The sequence below is a fragment of the Pezoporus flaviventris genome, unplaced genomic scaffold (assembly GCF_033815535.1).
Source record: "Pezoporus flaviventris isolate CSIRO_AGI_PZ_B2104156 unplaced genomic scaffold, CSIRO_AGI_Pfla_v1 ptg000025l, whole genome shotgun sequence".
Lineage (NCBI taxonomy): Eukaryota > Metazoa > Chordata > Aves > Psittaciformes > Psittacidae > Pezoporus > Pezoporus flaviventris.
This window is the reverse complement of record NW_026892573.1, coordinates 18168633-18190945: the sequence shown is the minus strand read 5'-3', so window position 1 is coordinate 18190945 and position 22313 is coordinate 18168633. Positions and strand designations below refer to the sequence as shown.

Here is a 22313-nt window from a genome sequence, read left to right as displayed (position 1 = left end):
ACAGTTTAGAACTACCCACTCCTATACTTTCTCAACCCCCTCAAAAAGAGCAGAAAATTTGAGACAAAAGTAATCTAATATTTAAACACCTTACTAGACACCAATGTAAACTGCATTTTCAAGTGAATGCAGTACACCAAAGCACAGCCCTTACACAGTTGCTATATACAAACACTAGTTCACATTTGGGGGGGGGGGAGGCAATTTTCCCAATTACAGAGTTTTAGGAAAGGTATGTTAAGTAAAACCAGTTGCAGGGTTGGAGTTGTTTTGGAAGAACAAGTGCTGTAACATGGCATATCTATCAAAGAGGGAAAAGAATATTTCAGCCTTCATATCTTACTCACTACTGCATTACAAACTATGAAGTGTGGCATGTATCTCATGTATCAAGGAAAAAAGGACAACATTAAAGACAGGCTAGAACAAAAATGCTTAGCAGTTACAGATGTCACAAGAGAGGACTTACACAGTTGATAACTCCTGAACCATATGAAAACAACCTCTTAAACCCATATAACACTGGCAATTTAAATAACAGTACTTCCAAAATGCCAGCAATGCCACAATTTTACTGTCACCCATTTGCTCACAATTCAAATTCACCAGGATCACCACTGCAATATTCACTAAGCAGTAACACACATATGCTCTCTGCTTCTTGCATCCCATGCTTTGAGCTATGTACATACCATTTCGATGTAACTAGGGCACCAGGTTATCTCAGATCAGTTTTAAGCAATTTACTGTCACAATTCATGCAGATGAATTTTAGTAATTTCTATTTCTGAATAAACATGAGTGAACTGATAAAAACAGAACACTAATCTCACAACTACCGCACACAGGACAAAAAAAAGCAATAATAACCAAAAATATCCCTACTCTCTTGCCAGTACAGGAATAGAACCAATAGGTCTTTTCCATCATCTTCCATGACTTACAAAATCTGAATCATAACAAACTTCTTGACAGCCTGATCATCTTTATCTTAAAACTCAACCAGCAAATCTAGCCTGAGACATGTTGGCAATGGATATTTTTCAAATTCATCCTTCTGTAAAATATCAAGAATATTCATGTGCAATCCTTTTAAATGCATATTACTCTACTATAGTGAACAATTATTTTAACTGGACAACACATACTTGCCTCCTAATTAAAACAGTCAATCATTGGTAACAGACTTATTTCTATTCAAACCACATTGGGGGAAACATACCTATAATAATGCATTACACAGTGAAAGGCTTTAAACCAGCTTGCACAAATGTCTCCTTCTTTGCAATGGCAATCAACAATCAGTAGAACACACAGATGTCACAAGTTTTTTCTTCTGTAGAACTATGGTTTAGGTAAACTCATTCATACTGTTATGAGTAAAATACACATACGTTCAGATTCTTTTTCCAATGTGTTCCCCACCCCCCCCCACCCCCCCCCCAGTTATTCTCGTAATGTGGGTAACAGATACACTCCATTGATAAGCTTCTTGTGACTAAGTTTGCAAAGGGAGACTAAGATGCAAGGACACAGTACCCTTAAAAACACTTTATATAAAATCTGATGCTCTTCAAACAAAAGCAGTTGTGTTGTAAATTGTTCATGGTATGTACTGCAACATGCAGTTTAACTAAACAGATTCACTAAATAAGAAGAGAACTTTGATACATAGTAGAAACTACCTAAGAATGAAAATGATGCCACTTATAATTAAGCATAAAATTATTCTCACCCAGTATTAGTAATAACATTCCCAAAATCCTTTCAAGTTATTTTTATATTTTATTGCAATCAGATAACTGCACGTTTTACAGCATAGTCACACATTGTATTTTGCTAACAAACACATTGCCTTACATAATGATCTGCATCATTTCTGCTCTATACTACAAAGCCTATGACTGAATACAAAAAAAGTTTTACAAAAGAAACTGTTGGGGTTTTCTTAAAGACTACAATAACAATAAAACCGTTTCCAGATAACAGCTAAAATTGTAAAGGCATATCACTGTATAGTTTTACTGGAATTCTAAACAGTAAGGAATGAAGTAAGTTTTAGTATCTGCGACGCTTGTTAGGTCCTTCAAAGTTGCCCCCTGGGTTTCCTCTACCAAAGCCACCAGGTCCACCACTCACGGCACCTACACCACTCATTGGCGGCTGAGGAGTTTCAGAGCCCGTTCTACTAATCAGAGGTGAACCCATCTGTGATGGACCTCCTTGAGGGAATCTCTCATTATGCTAATACAAGTCCATTTGGAACCATGCCAAATGTGAGTTACAACAAAAACCACAAGTGATGTTGTCATGAAGTTCAGCAGATAGTCCAGCAGAATCAGGATCACACATAAAGGGAAGAAAGGAGCAATTTAATTAGTTATTATGGAAAAAGAGCTGGAAATTAAAGAGTGCTTATGTTATGCTCCAACTTTGTAAAGTAAATTAAAAACTTAAGACCAACTCTGGTGTCAAATGTAACTTCATCCTTTCGAGCACATCTGAAGCAATATATATTCTCTATGTAACAGACAGCAAACAGTAACCTGAGCCCTGTTCTGCCTTTGATACATACTATAATGCTTCCCCCTTAAATACATCACAGAAACATTGTCAAATTACAAAAACAAAAATCACCCCACTCAGCTTTTGTATTTATTTTTTGTATTTCTAGAAACTGTATGTTTATTCTTTCAATACTAATATAACCCAAATACATAAATACCCAGATACCTATGGGTATTTCCAGCCATATTACTCATCATTTTGTATGCCACTTTACAAATCTTCAGTTAGACTTTTAAAACACAGTCCAAATAAACTGACACAACTAGTGACAAAATCCATAACTGGACTATGCTTAGTTTCCAAAAAAATTGATACGTATCTAAAGCTTAATCTGCGGTATCAATACAAGATGAAAATCCAGTTAACGTTCAACATTTAGTTCCCTTTGATCTGTGCCTAATACCAATAAATGTATATGTGCTTACACACATGTATTTGGCTATAGCAATTAAGAGATAAACCAGAAAACATGCATCTGAGCATTTACAGTTCAGTATTCATGAAAGTGTTTAAGAACAGAACCCCACATGATAAAATTTAAAACATTAACCCAACAAACCAACCATTAAAAGCACTAATATATGGTACAATCACATCTTGAAATAATTCATCATTCACCTGATTGAAGACAGTTATGCTTTCAGAAGAAATTCCTTTTGTACAGAGATCTACCTTAACTACCCAGGTATTCAGAGTTCAACAAGAACATTCAACACTAGCACTTTATACGCCTGAATCAGAGAAGAATTCTTCTGAAAGTCTAACTCCAGTAATAGTAACAGACTTCAACAGTTCTAGAGTCTGCTAATTCATATATATATATAAAATTTTAAAACAGCGTTATATCTATATAAAAACAAACGCACCTTAAATCATGCTTGTATATACGTGCAATATTTAAAAGTTGACTTTGCATACTAAAAACGTTAACAGCTGCATAAATATCTACTACTGCCCCAGAGTACCTTAAAACCTGTAGCACTGGTTAAAAATTATTTAAAATATTATCTTTAACTCATGCCAGCTTGTTAGTGATGGAGCTGAACTTCAGCAAATAGGAGCTTATGACATACTCCTAAATAATTTTTATCATTTGACTTGCGGACAAAAAGTCAAATCCTCTTTCCACCAAGGACCCCTCTCTCCAGAGGTTTACCTATTGTTTACCTACAACAAAAAGGGGGGCTGCAGAAGGAAGAGCTGTTCTTCAAATGTTATTTTCAAAGACTATGTTTCAAAAGACTGCAGTGGAACAAAACTGAGATTGCGCCAACCTTCCCCTAAAAGACTTCTGAAGAACATAAAATTGAAATTAAAAAAAATTATAAACTGTATTTCTGGTCTATAAAGCATATTCTCCATTTCCCTCAGTGGAAACTGAGGTTAACTCTTACAGGGCTTACTTAGAAAGCCCTCAAGGGACCTTTAAAGCGTCATGCCAACAACAGCAAAAACACCGTTTGGCTGTGCCTTTCATTAGGGGCCTGCTCCCAAAATTAAAGATGACCGAAAGTCCAAACTGAAAACAAACAAAAAATCCCACCCAAACAACCCAAGAAACAATCCCCCAAACAAAATCCCACAAAACAAACAAAACCCAACACAAAGCAAATATCTTATTTGTCCTTCAGTAGCATGCAGAAGAAAATGGTATTAAAAAAAACTTAAACATGCACTTTGAGTTGTCAGTATATTCCCTACATTTCCATACCTGGAATGACTTTATGTAGAAAAACAACAGTTTGAGATAGATACCATGATTTAAGATAACATGTTTCTTTTCCTTATACCTCTTTTTCCATGCCTGTATAATCACAGAAGAATGTTCCAGGACACCAGTGCAGAGCGGTCTCCAGAAAAAGCATCTCTGAAAACAGCATTTTGTGAAAAGCATCCCCCTTCCCCTCCCCCCTGCTCTACAAGAAATGATACAAGTGATAAAATGAGCTCACTTATGATGTGAAGTGAGATCTTCTCCTTCAACTGGTAAAGACCAGACTCATTATGTATAATAATACATATTTTTGATTTGCTTAATCAAAACCTAATTTTCCTGTAAGGAATGAAGAGCTTTGTCTAAACTTCATTATACAGATTACTCAATCGCAGACAGGTACTGCTGAAAAGGCATATATAAAAGTATAGCTACAAAATGCTTGTGTTCCAATAAAACTATAATGCAATTGCTGTTTATACTCATTTATATCACACCACCACTAGAACATCCCAATATCTATTTCCAGAATAACACTGAAAAATGTGTGAAAAACAGATTAAAAATTATACAGTTGTTTTTCTACATAAGACATTACAGGCAGGAAAAGTGCTGGCTATGAGAACAGAGCAAAAAATGGCTAGTACTTTAACTGCATCCCAATGGCGTATCTGCTGTTAATAAAAAATACTAGATCTATACAAGACATTCCCTATCACCCTTGGCTACTGGGCAATACTGTTTTTCCTCTGCTGATATGACAGTTATCCCTAACAGCTGCTGGCACACTTATTTTCTAAGTGGCATAATTACTGTCATAATCTCATGCTTTCAATGGTGTTAGAAAGGAAATTCAAAACCCACTAAAGTTGCTTTAAGAAATTAAACAGTTTACACAAAGATATCTTCACACTACACAGCTTCCGACATTGAACTGTTCATTGAAAAACTCAACAAGCTAATACACTGAATTTAGTTTTACAGAAACAGCCAATGCCTAAATTTACACATTACTCTGATAAGTTGTTCCTTCTTCATTTCACAGAAATGAGTTTTTCTTAACAGGTCATACAGGCAAAATTCTCCCATGTGTGCTATACATTCTAATCTCAATTTAAAGTCTGGTTACTGATCAAAGAATTCGCCTTGCTCCCAAGTAGGATTTTCATAGTAATATCAAATAGATTTCCTTTTCTGTTGTAGTCATTTACGTAACAAGTTTTATCAAGTGCTTTTAACAGTTTCAAAACATGTAACATGTGCTCACTCAGTGTGAAAATATCTTTGGTAACAAAAATTGGCCATGAGACATGACAGCTATTCAAAGTAATTAAATTTGTGATACGTTACCACTGTTCCATTATCTGGCATCATTGGTGTTCCCATATTTGCAGCTCCTTCTGGTCCCATGGAAGGACCAGGACCCATTGCAGGGCCAGGTAAAGTTCCTCTGTTGTTCATATTCATACCCATCATTGGAGGAGGGCCTTGGTTACCAGCAGGTGCTGGGCTAAACGCATCTATGCAAAACAATCTATACTTAGAGCTGTCCTATCTGAATTTTACAATAATAAACAAACAATTTACAATATTTAAAAAGCCAAATGTACAAGACTTCCAATACTTGAAATAATACAAAAAAATTCTTTGAGACTGTACATTTATTTCAATCATCTGCTTTTAAACAGATTTTCGTTAATCTCTGATATTTTGCATTGCACAATCTGCCTCACGCATTTGAGAAGCCTGAACTTTGGAGCTAAACATAGCTGTACGATTTCTGTACAGGAACTGAAGTGTTCATATAGCATATATATGCAGTATACACACCACAAGCAAAAATCTCAAGTGATTTTGCAGTAACTGGCAGCTGTATAAGGCAGCCTGGCTCTTTAGGGATGATAACATAATATACCAGTATTATGGTAACTGTATATATATTACATTAGTCTAAGGTCTAAAAGCAACACTAGAGATGGCACTCAACATCAGCCTCCTCCAAAATTCTGATTCACAGTAAGAGGCAGGAAAAAAAGCTTGAAAACATCTTTTGAAGGAGATCATTTATATGATAACACTGTGCTAAGAAATACCATTCTTGCCAGTACCCATTATCAAACTCAACAGGTTTGTAAAATTGCCTTCACAGCATTTTCTTGTAATAAAAAATGGAAAAAAAGTCTCATTATACATGCACTGTTTACATCTGCTTGAAGATGTACGAAATACAAACAACTTCAGGACTGGTGCTGATGCACTGTTGTTTCCCCCTGCCCCCAACAATAATCCAGCCTTCTCAGTGCCAAAAGATTTCATGCATCCAAAATTTGATAAAGGAAAATGACATGCCTCCAAATCCAGCGTACATTTTAAGTCATGACAACATACAAAAATAACAAGAAACATGACATGTTGCTAGTCTAAGAAACTTGTTAATTTTTATTTCAAAAGTCACCCGCTCACCTCTCTTCACAACTGTACTTACTTTAGTAGGAACTTACTTTTAATCACTGTAAGCAGGCCATTCACCACAGACAGAGTATTATTATCTCCAGGTATGCAAAACTGCATCTTTATTACTTGCCCCGAGTACAAATACCACAGCAGTCAGTGAAAGCACTGCACCCAAGACACTGCTGCTAAAATTGCTGACCTCAGCTGGATCATACATATTACGCCAACTGCAAGCTCCTTAGCAAAAACAATCAATGCAATACAGTAGCACATGTAAGGTGCTAAACAAGATTATTAGAAGCAAGAGAGAAATATCCTGCAATTTTGAAATGCAGAACTCATTTGATTCTAATAATGAGAAACTCCAGGACCTCTCTCTATAGCACTAAGCCAAAACAAAGGCGTACACAAGACAGATGCTTCTGACCTACCCACAAGCATGTTAATGTAGCAGGTAGAAGACTGTTAAAATTTAAGAGAACTACAGTTAAATATACCCTAAAACTGTTTTTTAGCATTCAATGACTAAATATAGAAGGAAAAAGAGACATTTAAACTTCCAATATGTGGCTAAACCTTTGTTTTCAGAGGGTAGAAGTACTCTCCAGGACTATCATAATGGCAGTGCTTCCTGCTGGTAGTAGTGCCATTAACTAAAAGCAGTCAGTGCTCAATTACATGCAACTGGCTTGCTTTTCAACCTAATTAAATTCAGCCAGCTGGCCACACACAGGTAGTGTTCATTTATCCTTCAACTGTAACAAGGGTTTATCCTCTGTATCACACAAATACACCCACTTTGCTTCCAGGATGCTGTATCTATCAAGCCTCTATAGTATTAAGCCAGTTTCAGGCAGAGTCAGCTCTGACAGTACAACTAGGGAGTGTAATGCAAGGAGAGAGGGGGGCCCTCCATGATGTCAGCAAGAGACTACAGTGGCACTACAGCTGCACCTTCGAAGTTCTCCTAGCTCCAAAGCAGACTCTATGATCTAACCACTTGATTGCCTGTTCTTTTTGGTAGGACACTGATGTTACCAGTTAATTCACCGGACCTGGTTCAGCAACAGATGGAAAGCAGTCACCAGTACTCATGCCACAATGTCACAGATGTTAAAAAAGTCTTCTTCTGCAATCTCAAGGGCTGAAAATGTACACTTCATCAGAACTGCACATGACAAGGCCTAGCACAGCTGGCAACAAGCCATAATCAATCCTCATCAGGCAGACACATTTAAAAATATTCCTTTCTTTTTCCATATGGAAAAGTTTATGAGCAGCACTTAGCATTATAAATCCAGTTAAATGCTACACCAAGGCACACAGATTTTCTCAGAACTTGTTTGCCGCAAAAAATCAATGTAAAAATTACTGGTCCTGCACAAGTCAGCCCAATACCAACTAAATTCGTCACAAGGGTAACTTGCTTTGTAATGGCACTATGCTGAAGGTATTTCCATTACTGAAGATAGTCCAGCTCCCCACTGTCCCACACAATTTTTGGGGTCAGGTCTTTTGGTTGTAGTGGTGGGCTTAACGTGCTGGAGAAAAAAAAACCCTCTACAACAATCTAACCTAAAATCCAGATACTATCAAAACAAACACTATCTTTTTACCTATTTGCCAGGGGTATTTTTCCCTTTTTAAAACAGTAGTTCACTGTTACTGTGACTTCTTTTGGAACTACACATTTATTTCTAAGAACATTTGTATGAAGTGTAAAATCAAATCATAGCACAAAGCTTACAAAGCAAAACTATGAACATCACTCTTAAGCATTAAAACCTTGCAAGAAAGTGTCTGTGAACTGACTGATACAAATGCATATTTACAATCTCCATGTAAAAAGTCTATCTTGCGGATGTGGACAAATAAAGATCTGGACTTCAGCATCAATATTTACAAAGTCACCTAATTAAATGGAATTTTCAAGTAGATTGTAATGATCTGCAGAAGTAAAACTATAAAAAACTTAGTCCAAATTTATTCTTCAGATTATTTGTAGTTAACTTTACTCTTCCTTTAGAGTTACTTTTAAAGCCCTTCATCTTCATTGAAGAAAAAAAAAATAAGCAAGCCTGCAGTGATAAATGTGTCCCAATAAATGCAAGGAAATGGTAAATAATGTATTCTAATACCTGGAGATCAGATGCACTCATCTATAAATACACATTACTCAAAAGGTCAAGCAACAACATTTAGCAAGTTTTGTACGTACTTGCAAATTTAAATTACACAAGAATAGTATTAACTTTTCTTTAAATTATCACCTTAATTTATTCCAAATGAACATCAGGAAGTTTCCAAGGGAATATATATTGACAGTTAATACAGTTTAGTAAGATTTGGGTTTTTAAATAAATATTCTAAATTTCACTCTTGTTTAAAAGCAGATATTCTGGATAAGCAAGATTCCACACTGTTTCAGTCTGCATATACAGAGCAAACACCAATTATTAAGAATGTACTTTTCTAGACTTCACAGTAAGTTTTTAGAAGTGACAATATTTTAAGTCACAAAGGCAACTGAGGATATTTGCAAATATAGGCCTGCATAGATTAGTACAACACTAACCACGTTGTTCATTAAGCTTTTGTCAGATACATCAACAAAAGCTTACCAATTTTGAGCTCTGCATCATTTCATTGCATGCAATTGCAGTCCCAACTTCTCTGAATAGGCTGTCTACCAAAAGAATGCCAAATACTTTCTGAACAGATCAGTCAATTTCTATCAGATAATTTCTAGAGTATCAGCTTTCCCTGCCTTTTTGTTTCTCAACTTACACATCATATTTTTCTCCCACAGGTATTTGAAGATAAACCTTGGGGGGGAAAAACAGCTATCTGGAAGCAAAGTATGCGTTGTTTGTTTCTTTTTTCCTAATACTGTTTACTCCTTTTTACCAGTACTTGTCACTAAATAGTAGTGCTTGAGTAACATGTACAGTCCCAAAGAAAAAGAAGTTTTACAATACAGAAGCCTTTTTCCTTCAGATCCCTACCTCCCATGTTTATTGCTCCACGAGGACCCATATCACCCATTCTCATTTCCTGTTCTCTCTGAAAGTAAACATAGTTTTCATGTCAACCTGTCATTCTTACAACTTAAAAACATTCCTAGTCACTCCATGAAAATAAAAAATTTCAAGTTTCAACAGTTTCCATTGATTACAAAAATGTACAAGGAATAAAGTTAACTATACTCCACTGTTTTTATAAGACGAAATGGAATAATAAGATCAATATAGCAATGCTGTACATTTCTGCATAATGATAAAGGTTAAATATCACAAGTTTCATTTATCAGACACAGCAGTCTAATACTCCTAAACAGTTATGTTATCAACTGCAAATGAATCCATCTTCACACAGTATTTTTCATTAATAATATTTACCTTTTAACTGTAAACAAAGATTTATTTATTACAGTATTACCTACAAGCCATGGTTCAATAATAAGTCAGTCTGGTTTCATGACTCACAAATGCTTTTACTGACTGGAAACCAAGCTCTGATGTGTTAAATTATGGTATTTAAATTCAATCTGACAGTTATCTTTGTTCAAATAGTTTTAACTTAACTTGGTGGCAGTACATTTTCTGCCGAGGTTTATCATGCTATTTCTCCATTAGCTCAGACACTCACCATCCTCTTTAAACCAGAATAAAAATGCAGTATCAACATAAACTCTATAACATGCATTTATATTAAACTGATAAATAACATGCCAAATTCATTTGATGCTCAGTCATCCAACAACAAATAGTTCTGACATTACTGACAGTGAACCATGGCCTGTTGTGAAGCAATACTGAAAAGGCAGTACCCAGAGTAGCAAAAATCATTACTCTGGGGAAAGAGAAGTACACTATTACCAATATTTCCAAGGTATTTTAGTATTACAGTTAACATCAGAAGGATGAAATAGGAACAAATTTCCAGTTCAACATGAAAATTAACGAAACATACCAAAATTCTCACTAATTTTCTGGAATAATGTTAAAGTATATTCCACTCAAGTGGACACAAGTGTGCTGAGAATAAGCATATCCAAAAAAAGTTATCTGATTCTGAAAAATCACTGCACTTATGATTTAAGAGTATTAATAGTTCAGATGTGCTTTGAAAATAATGCCATATACTAGGCAATTGTTTAAGTCTTGGTATAAACAACCTTTAAATGGAAATATTAATAAAAACACATTTACAGTTTCATGAACTCCTTTTCGTTCAGTCACATTCTCACACTTAAAGTATCTATTTTCATACAATTAAAGTAGCAGACACCAACATTCGACAGAGTCAATAACTTTGTAAAATATCCTGGTATGGGAAATTCTCATATAATAAATGACATAAGGTTCAGGTCCATAACTTTGTTACTGGTAACTAATATTTACCTAGAAAATGTACTTACAATAAGATTATACATTATCTTCAAAAGAGCATGGCTTAGTGTGAAGCAAAATAAGGCTTTGTAACCAGAAGACACAAACAGGTTTTAAGGTCCAGCTATGAAAGGCTGTTGATAAACACCAAGAAGGAACTCTTCTTCTGACCCTAGAAGCCATGTTAAAACTTTAAAAATGAACATGCAACTAACTTTGTCAAGCAGTAATGCCAACAGACATTTTAAATAAAATCAGCAGCCCTATTAGGATCAATCATACCCACAAATTGATACCAATGAGTAAAGTCACAAAATCAGCATACAACGTTGTCAACATTGTCTGTTTTTACTTCAGCCCTGACATGAAGAAGACACAGAAGGAAAAGTAGTGTTTCATCTCTAATATCAAAACCTAGTCCAACATGATAGAAAAACACCATGGCTGTAAGTTTACATTGACTGTGCATGCACACACGCGCATATGTGAAAACCGGACAGGCCACAAACAGCTAAGAGATACTCTTCAACTAACAAGGGAAAGTACCTTATTTTACATTACTGCATAGAACTTACTAGATGCATCTCAGGTTCAACTATAAGTCTGAGTTTGTCGGGATTTTTTTTAAGTATCGAAGGTACCATATAAGGCAGGGCCAAGTACAACAGCAGCTAGATACGGATTTTGAGTAGAGAGCTATAAAGCTGTACTAGTTATGAGAACTCATTTTCTTTGCAAAGGATAGAAGCATTGGCAAGCTATAACATACACTTTTTAAGAAAAAGCAATAAACCAGATCTTTTCTCATCCTGAAATGTTACCAGTCTTCAATTAACAGTAGGCTTAACAAGAGTGAGCGGTAAAACCTGCAATTTTTACTTTTTTAGTCTAGTCAAACCTGTTACAAAACCCAAAGTAATTATTCACTATTTTGTATCTTTAACTTTGGTGTTGAATCATTACAGTATAAAAAACATTCAGCTATAGAGTCACGATCCATAAATGCATCTTACAGTCTCTGCAACCTTTTATCTATTAACGTGCCTGCAAGAATTACTATTATTCCTACTGCTGCATATTCACACTTATCATGTTCTTTGAATTTTCAGCACAGGGAATATGGGAATTAACAAATATAAGCTAAATCCCCTGACAGAGAAAATACTCAATTTCAAACGTTAGTTGACAGCATATACTATTAATGTAATTAAATGCCTGACATATTAACTATAAAAACATGTCTTTAGATAATTTGCCAAAACCTGTATTTGCAGGAGTCCAGATGATCACAAAAATTCAGTCCAATCCCCCCTATCCAGGACATGACACAATCATGTCCTAGCTAGCTATTTATTATGTGAGCATAAACAAGTTATTGCAGGTAGGTTAGGTCAACTATTCCATGGGTATTATCCACAGTATGACAGAGGAAGGAATACCAACAGTTAGGACAGAGTAGTAGAACCAATGCTGGTTGATACTCAAGCCCTTTGCAGAAGATAACAACAGCATTATCTTCTCAGTGCTTCTTTTTCCTCAATATGTGACTGCCCGTTCTTCTGTTGAGTAGCAGCCTGGTTTCAGCCCCTTCTCTGAAGGCATTCATAACTAACCATAACAGGGGTAAGCTGAGCAGCAAGAGAGGACTAAACTTATACTAGAGAAATATAGGGAGGCAATTAATAGCTCTGAAGTCACCCGGTACCTGGGAAAACAACTTAAACTGAAAGAGAACAAGAAAAATTGATGATATGGACATTGGTAAACAGAAAGCCGTAAGACAAAGAATGTGTAACAAAGTGTAATTTAACTTTTGAGAGATTAAAAACAAAACCAAACCAAAAAAAAACAGAAGCAAATAAAGAATAAGGTTCTTTTGTAAAAAGCTAATTGTCTAGCACACATCAAAAGAAAGCTTTCCATATTAATTCTGGTCCAGGATTCTTGTCAAATACTTCAGAACTCACTAATGCAAACAACCCTCAAGAAGGTCTGATTCATCCGAGTACTCTGCTTTTAGAAAAACTGCTACGATGGCAATTATTGCATTACACTTGCTAATTACATTAAAAATGAGATTGCCTTACAACTTCAACTCATTTTAACATCAACTGTAAAAAAGTAATCTACATAAAAACTTTACAGTTTTCAAATTACATCTATATTGTACCTTTTTCACAAGTACTAGAAACAAGATTTCTTGAGCAGCTGAGATATATAATGCACACTGTTCTTACACCTCAATCACTATTGATATCAATAGTCTAAGTATATAGAGAACTGCCAAGATGATTCTGCTGGGCGTTGTTTTTTTTTAAATATGGGTGTTTCCCAAATATATTAGGATTGTTTTTAATTCAGTCTCTAAACCCATGAAACTAAGGGTTTTGAAAAGACACCTAAGAACTGATATAGGAGAATATATCAGATGCAATTCACTTGTCATACTGAAAATAAAAATACAAGTAGCCATAAAAGTTGGTATTTTGTTAACTGACAAACCAATACTATTTGGTACTCCCAGAAGTAGGCCTCGCAATTGCACCAGCCTGACAAAAATTAAAAATCTTGTCTCCAAATGATGCAATATTCCTGGTAAAAATTCCTCTCAAGAAAATTATGGCATGGAATAAATATGACATACAATATTCTAGACCAGCAAAAAGCAAGGTAGCAACAGAAATATTAAGATAACAGATCACAGTTTTCTTCAAAGCATTTGTGGACACGAAATTTGCCTCCCAATTAACACTGAACTATTCACTCACCTTTCAGCTAAGGAATGGTGACCAAAATAACGCCAAGACACGGCATCAAAAATTTGTCTAATCAGAAAAAGAATACTTAAACCCATGAACTTAAAACTTGTACATTAAAATCAGTAACTTAATTAGCACTTTATCTAGATTGTGTGTTTAGAGCAAAATGTAATTCACAGTGCTGTTGATGCTCACCTGTTTTCATTAAGATGGAAACTGCATTCTATTTCCTAGCAGACATTTTCAAAACAGGTATGACACTTCTGTAACCCTTCCCAGAGTTCATTACTCCTTTCTAGAGAGGTTTATTTCATAAAGTTCTTTCTAGAAAAGAAAATTTTCAAAGGCTTCTCCACAGAAGAATAGAGAAGAAACTGGCATAAGGCTTTAAACCTTGTACAAAATTGAGATTTTGTGTAAGAGACCTATATTTTAAAGACAAGTCATACAAGTGGTTAAAATTGCTAGCTTGGCAGGCAAAATTAGCATTTATGGGATACTTCTGATTGTACGTTATTTCTCATTTCCTAAGAATATTCTATTTAGTTCCAGTGACTATCTCATTAGAAGTTAAATTGCCTGCAGAGTTGAAGTAACAGCAGCCTTCCACCCAGCCCTCTCATCACCTTTCCCTCTTTGGTTTATCCATCAAGATCTATTTGTAAGATCCAAAAGTTACAATATTCCAGTTCAGTTTATTCAATCACATGCACTGCAATCTAAATCCAGAGCTAATCCCTCCTCTGAGCTGGGCATAATACTAGATTTCTTCCAGCATAAACTACTCAAGAATTCTATGAAAACAGGAGTTTGGGGAAAAAAAAAGTAAGCTTTTACCTCACCCAAAATTAGACAAGCAAATACATTAAACTAGATAACAACTACAGTAAATGTAGCTATAAAACATGTAGCATACGGGAAACCACAAAGCCCTATTTTAATTAGAAAGTCTAATTAAATGAATTTTCACTAGGCTTAATAGCCATCAACAGGACTCAATCTTTGAGAAAAACATTCTAACATGGCTAAAGCAGAGAATTAAAACTCATTTTCCTCCTTGGTGACTCAAGTCTTGAACAGAGTTGATGGAAATAACTAAGCTACACCATTAAAATCCTGAACACTAAAAAAAACCCAGCACATTAGGAAAAAAAGCAATAACCATTGCATAAAAAAAAAAGGCAGATACATATATTCCAATAAATGCTACAAGTTGGAAAAGCATTCCTAAAACACAGATAATTATAGCAGTTAAAAAAAATCTGATTTCCCTTACAGAATAAAGATTTTAGTCCACTGCATTTCCTACTTTCCTCATTTCAGTAAGATTGTAAAGGAAGTATCAATGCTATTAAAACGGGGGAACTTCTTTTAAAGCTAATTAACAGCAAAAAGTATAGGAGTGTATTTGGTAAAAACCTCCATGCACTACATCTATGCTTTCTGTTTTGGGAACAAACAAGTACTGAAAAGCTTCTCAGTGCATCACATAAAACACATTAACACTGGCATAGATAGAAATGAATTGCGATTTTGTGTGCAAGAGAATGTACACACACTCAACACTTCCCACAGATTTAGAAAAAGCTGTTTTTAAAAAGAAAGTTACGTATTATCTCAAATTCACCTTTAATACCAGCCAATTCTGATCTTTACAAGATGGAAGACAACTTAAGATCTTCCCCTTTTTTAGGTAAAACTAGCTTCCACCTTCAAAAACATGCAAGTTTATGGGTTTTGCAGGTTTACTAGGGGGGAGGGCCGGGGAGGAAGTAGCATTAAATAACTGATCCTCTGTGATGCTTTGGGATTTTGTCATCCTCCTACAGCTGGATGCAAAATCCATTCTGAAGAAAAGCTGACTTCCTTTCAATCTTCACCATCAACCAATACATCAGTCCTCATACGTTGTTTAAGTCAGGTCTACCCTGATAGTTTTGGAAAAGGAAGCATTTTAATTGCACTGATATTGCTCACAAAGACATTTTGGGGGACAACTCACTAACAAGCAACATTCAATAATCCCATGAAAGAAAATACTATTTCATACAGAAGAGAGAGCTACTAAGCTAATAAAAATGAGGTAAGGCCAAAGATCACCTGGAGATCCCTCAAATTTATGAGCATGAAGGAGACAGGAGGATCCCAGAAACGGCAACACATTTTTAAGAAACACTAACATAAATCTCATTGTACACATTAGTACTCAAAGACTGTCACCTATAGCAGCTGCAAAATCCTATTAATGCAATCTGCTTCTCAAATATTGTAAGGTAAAAATCAGAAATAATTTTTTCACAAAGGTGCTTACGAGAATGTAACTTCTTTACCAGATCTGACTATCCTTTATAAAAAATAAAAATGAAAAATGAAGGTATCTATATATTAACTCTCTCAATAGCAACTTCCTCATTACAGCATTCTGCCATCGAACTGGATTCTGAAGGAGACAAGAGCCATTGTTTTTTGAATTACAGTAATGACGTTAAAAACTAATTAAACTCAGTTCAGCAGCTGAACATAATACAGTTCTTTTTAATTTGTAATCAATTTAAGGCATTTAACTATTTACTTACCTGCAGAACTACTTTCTGAAAGCAATATCCACCGTATCACCAAGTTCACTATTTACAGATTAAATTACATTCACAACATATTCACATCTTCAGGGGCATTTTATGCTGCAGCTTCAAATTATTCTGGCTTTATTTTAGCTAAAGAAATGGCATTATAACAATTAAACATCAGAACAGGCATTCACAGGAGCATGGAGAATACCTTACTTCCACAGAGTAAGTTGCAAATAATTTGATTTCAAATGCACTCCATAATTCACCCTGACGGGTATGGAGTTGAAGGGCTGGTAACAAAGTCTGGGCTAACTGTACCATCATGCAGAAACAGACTAAAATATTTAACTGAAAATTGTGTGTTACAAACGAATACTGCATTTTAGATTTCCCAAATGTTAAGTTTTTCTTTCTTTCACAGGAAACAAATCTAGGTAAATATTAAAACAGAGTAAACACTGGACCAAGTCAAAACAACAATCTTCCCCAACTGCAAGATTCAAGATGGAAGTCATGCATATTTACTTGGAATAAAAATTAACCAGCTATATAATGAAGTGTTTAAGAAAAATTCTAACTACTTGGTTAGAAAGTGCAATATAAATTTGCAAAATTAACTTCAAACACTTGAAAAGCAGCACTAAGTAGTCACAGTGCACTAAATATGACTGTCAGACTTCTATATGAACATTTTTTCCTAAGTAGATACTATATATGCTGACTCAATTGTAACAACAATACAAGTCCACAGTTGCTATCCCGTAAGTGACCTGAATTGCCAAATAATTGGAATATGCAAGTATTTGACAAAAGGAAGCTGAAAGCCAAAGTTTTTCATTGCTACAAAGAAGTTCTGTAGGAAAAACATCTAACAAACATACACATTCTTTCATACATGTTATGAATATTGCTTACAATCAGAATAGTTCAGCGTTTAACATTTCCCCAACAAAGTTCTGACCTGCCCACATACACTGCACTTAAACACACAAAACGAACAAAGAGACATCAATGAAGGTTCCTGGCATGAAGCCAGCTTCGTAATTTTCCAGCTAGTACTCTTATACAACCTGGAGGTCATTTACTGTAAAACTGGAGCAAGATGCGGCAGACTTGAATGAAGATGCTGATTATTTAAATAGACTTCTGACTGAGGAAAACAATATACATTGTACCAGGCATCTAGTATTCTAATCCAAAGTTTAAAAACCTGGTCATCTGAACAAATCCAAAAGGATTAAAAGAGATTGCTTTCTAGTTAAATCCCCTGACCCAAGTCCACCCACAGTATCTCTTAAGCTACAGCATCTGCTTTCATCAAAGATATCTAACAAAAACTACTCTTTTAACACACTATAGAACCAAAGGTCAGAATCATGTTAGGGACACACTGGGCATCACAATGGGACAAAGAATAATAGCTGGTTCTTACCTAAAGAACATACAAGCTACCATATAAACAAAGAGTTTAATAATTCAGAAAGGGCAGTGGGATGCAGGAGGAAGGAAATAAACACAAATAATCAGTAAATAAAATTTTGAAATTATTATAAAATCAACACTATATACAGAAAAGAAACAAAGCCTGAAGAACCTAATTTTGATATTACATTGTCTTTGTCACATCTTCTGTACTAATAGAAGAGAAACTTACAGGCTAACCTGCCACAAGTGTATCAATAAAACTGCATTCAGCAACACTAGTAGAAGCAGTGTGCTTCGTGTCACATACGAAACCAAACTAATACAAATACTCTTTCTTACTATACAATGCTAAGCCAAAACCAGTGAGTCACTAGACACTGTAAGAAAAAGGTAGGAACAGACTTTTAGTAGGGTCTCTTGTGATAGGACAAGAGGTAGCGGCTTTAAACTAGAAGAGGGAAGATTCAGACTAGATATAAGGAAGAACTTTTTTACAGTGAGGGTGGTGAAACCCTGGAAGAGATTGCCCAGAGAGGTAGTAGATGCACCATCCCTGGAAACATTCAAGGGCAGGTGAGATGGGGCTCTGAGCAACCTGATCTACTTGAAGATCTCCCTGCTCATTGCAGGGGGGTTGCACTAAGTGACCTTTAAAGTTATCTTCCCAAGCTATTCCATCATACTGTTTGGGAAAAACATTTTTAAATGGTAAACCTTAAGTTCATACAGTTTCAACCCCTTTCCAAGGGCAGGAAGAACACCTTCCACTAGACCAAGTTTGCTTAAGGCCCTCCTGGCCAACTTGGCCTCATCTTTTTTTCCCAAGTAAGCCGTATTTATTGAAAATACTCACTTATCTAACAATAAAATCTATCTCTGGAAAAGTGCCACCCAAAGTCAGATTTGATGGAAAGACAGAAAGATCAGACTTAAATTAAATATTCCTCATGTAAGAATAACAAAAAAAAAAAAATCACTACTTCTGGTTATGACAAGCCTACTGGATTGCTACACTACGGAGAGCAGGCTTGCAAAATATTCATGAGAAAAACCCTAAATACTTTAATTAAAAAATATAATTTTGCCTGATATCAAAAGGCAAGCTCACTAAGACAGGTTAATTTCTATGTCACAGTTTATTGCATTATTAGTATTAAAATTTTCCACTCCATGAGAGCTACTGAAGCAAAAAGCCAAAGGCTTACTGCTCACACCAAGAAAAAAGCTACTCAGAAGGCACTGCCTCTTGAGAGACAAACCAGATCCATAAATAAGCTTTCCCCACATTAAGCAACAAATCAATTAACAGATTTTCTCACATTAAAACATACTGTTTGTACAGAAACCTACACTTACTGCTGTTTCCGTGTTTTACTCTTGCTTTAAACACAGAACCTTTAAGTAAATACAAGCTCTTCTAAGAGGTGGAAGTTATGCTGGCTGCAAGTCTCAATGCCACCAGGATCTCAGGATTTAGACAGGTGGGTGAGTTCAAAATAGGTACCAAGCAGACAACTGAAACTGAAAGTTAAGTTTCTTCTTAGCCTGGGTAAATACGTGTACAAACTTCAAGTCAAACTTAACTCCAGTAGCTGAGGAAGAAAAAACGAAAATTATTAAGGCAAACATCAATTTTAGCTTCTTCAAAATACGTCGGGCATTTATCAAACACTAGCAAAGGATTTTTCTAAATTGTTTATAAAAGCCTCATTCTTACTTGTCAGAAAATAAAAAACAGAAGAACTCAGTATTTGAGGAACTTAGGTTAGATAAGTAGATTTTTTTTTAACTTGTGAGCAGTAACAAGTTTTCAGAAATTGTATTAAAAATATGGAATGTAGACTTGTTAAATCTGCTCTTTAATAGATTTTTTCATTACTACCTGTAAAACCCATGAAAGGGGAGAAGCTAAGCATCCAGAGTATTGTATAAACAAGCACACCATTTTAAGTATTTCCATTAATACTTGGAACAAAAACTGCATCTGCTAGGTCTGAGACCTCCTGAAACACTAAGACAAAGACCAATGTCATTTTGCCCTTGCATATGAAGCATCTGAAAAGTGCTTTTGCCTTCTTATCAGTCTTACTGGAAGAAAATTAAGTTATCAAATAAACAGATAATGTAAGGAACACAGACAAAAAATTCCTTATCAATTACTGCTGAAGAGAATAAATATGGGAATGCTTACAAGCAGTAGCACAACACCTAAATTCATACTGGAGATTTATGCATGTCTGACAGCAAAATAAGGGACAAAAATTACTTATGAATGGTCACTTATTATGTTTGCAAGTTCACATGAAATATTAGCATGTCCTAAAGTACTTTGTGCAAAAATTTAAAAGATGATGGCAGAGTAAAATACTTAAGTCTCCTAAAAATCTGTAATGTAAGAAAAACATCACATTACCCTAAATATTTACAGTTCACACATATCAAAATAAAAATTAGAAATTAAATGTAACATTATAATGATTATTTATTCCATTACTGAAAGATAACTTGAAGTAGCATCCTTGATACATTTAAAAAAATAATCCTTAAATGGTCACAAAATAAATATTTACAATGCAAAAATATCTTATTCCACAAAGGTTTGGTTTACATATACAAACACATAATATGCTACAAAAAGATGGCGTAAGTTCTGCATTGATTTTTATGCAATGGCTTTTCATACTAAAAGCAGATATGACATTTATAGTAGTTTTTGTATGTGGCAATGTAATTAAAGGCTAAAAATAATTCAGTTTCTGAAAATACAAAGTGAATATTTTAACGCCTGTTAAGGAATTGCTATTCTTGCCTAAAGCACAAAATTTAGTATCTAAAACACTGAGGAACACAAGAAGTGCAAGATTTAAGTATGTGGCTACTGATAAATACCACTGCAACCCTGCAAAAATTAAAAATACTAGTGCTACCACCGAACTAAGACCACCCAGAAAGCCACAAACTGTATTTATAAACTGCTTGCTCAAAGGCTTAGTCTACGTTGCTTTATGCATGGGAAGAAACTTGATGACTGAAGTAAAACCACTGCCAAGAAAGTAGGAACATTCTGTCAGGTGGGTTTTGTGGGTTATTTTTCTTTTTTAGTTCTACATTTAACGCTCTGCCTTTCTGCAAGCTAGCTTTACCTTAAAAGACTTTCAAGTGTCAAACATGAACTACTTCCATGCATATGTATGCTGGATTGCAATAAGGAGATAATTCCTATCCAAGCTCTACAGAAGAGCTTTAATAAAGCAGCTTAGCTTTATAGCAGTTTGTTAAGCAACAGAGACTTCATTCAAACAACCTCAAAAAATTTCACCACCATCACCTTTATTACGTACTACACTGACTAGGCTGTCAAGTTAAAATAACAAACTTTCATTAGTAATAGAAAACAGACCAAATTTGAAAAAATCCTTGGAAATGTTTATTAATTTATTATTGAAAATCTGCTTTAGCTTAGTTTAGTTTTGAATAAGGTATTCTGCACTCAGCGAGAATTCAAACTTCCTACAGAACAAAGACTTGTCAGCATCATGGAGCAAGAAAACAGAACAAAAAGAAAAAAGAAAAAAAAAAATCAATCCAGTCACTTAAAAGCCAAATGCAAAAAACTATTCCTGAATTACTTAAGTCCACAGAAATCTGATAGGCTTGTTTCAAAAACATCTATTACTTAGCTTGCAAGCGAATGTAGAAGTGAGGAACAAGATATGACTCAGTAAACTCCACATAAATAAAGAAACGGGAAGCTAAATTTATGAGGTGCTCCAAAGGACAAAACTCTTAGAAGACAGAATAAACCTATCTAGGGGTTTTAGTTTTGTTTTGGTGTTTGGGGGAGGGAAAACCCCACCCCATGTGAATTTTCTGGCATTCCTGGTTATGAACATCGCTGTTGTTTTGGGATGTGCTTTTTTAGTCCCTTGTTCTCATCCATCTTACAGCTTTTGATCCAAGTGAACTGCAATCTCTGCTATTGAGGAAATTTCCACTGCTTTTGTGGCTGTCACTATGCTGAGGTGCCCCTGCCCATGGCAGGAGGGTTGGAACTTGATAATCTTAAGGTCCTTTCCAACCCTAACTATTCTATGATTCTATGATACTTCCACAAGTAAGTGATACTTCAGCAGTAGTGCTCCTGTGTAAGAAAAACTAAAGGAAACCAGAACAACATCTAGAGACAGTTCTTTAAAAGATTAGGAGATAGAAAAGTCAAGTACTTCACTAAGTCAAACATGAAAGAATATTAAGCATTCAGAAGTTGAAATGGATGAACTCACAAGGAACAGTTCCTTACACATATATATGCAAATTACACTTGAAAAGGGGGGGTTCCTGGGAGGTAAGAGGACAAGGATATCCGAAGATCTCAACTCCCACTTTACACCATCAGTAACAAGAGCTATCACAGCTGTTGTTTCATTAAGTA

At 35.2% G+C, this 22313-nt stretch overlaps 1 protein-coding gene across 9 annotated transcripts in view; it reads right to left on the bottom strand.

The window, feature by feature from the left end:
• The window catches only part of PSPC1 (paraspeckle component 1), a 53791-nt gene that overhangs the window by 16230 nt on the left and 15248 nt on the right, over positions 1-22313 (bottom strand). Inside the window, exons 7-9 of one of the 9 annotated variants that reach the window (XM_061457737.1) lie at positions 9742-9799; positions 5633-5802; positions 1766-2244 (exon numbers count right to left, since the gene is read on the bottom strand). The exons of 3 other annotated variants lie outside the window; for them this stretch is intronic. In XM_061457737.1, the coding sequence (XP_061313721.1) occupies positions 2059-2244; positions 5633-5802; positions 9742-9799 (414 nt within the window). In that variant the 3' untranslated portion in view covers positions 1766-2058. Of the gene's footprint in view, positions 1-1765; positions 2245-5632; positions 5803-8254; positions 8278-9741; positions 9800-18917; positions 19474-22313 lie in introns of those variants that run through there. 5 more of the 9 variants (XR_009744182.1, XR_009744183.1, XM_061457739.1 and 2 more) reach the window with 5 other exon arrangements.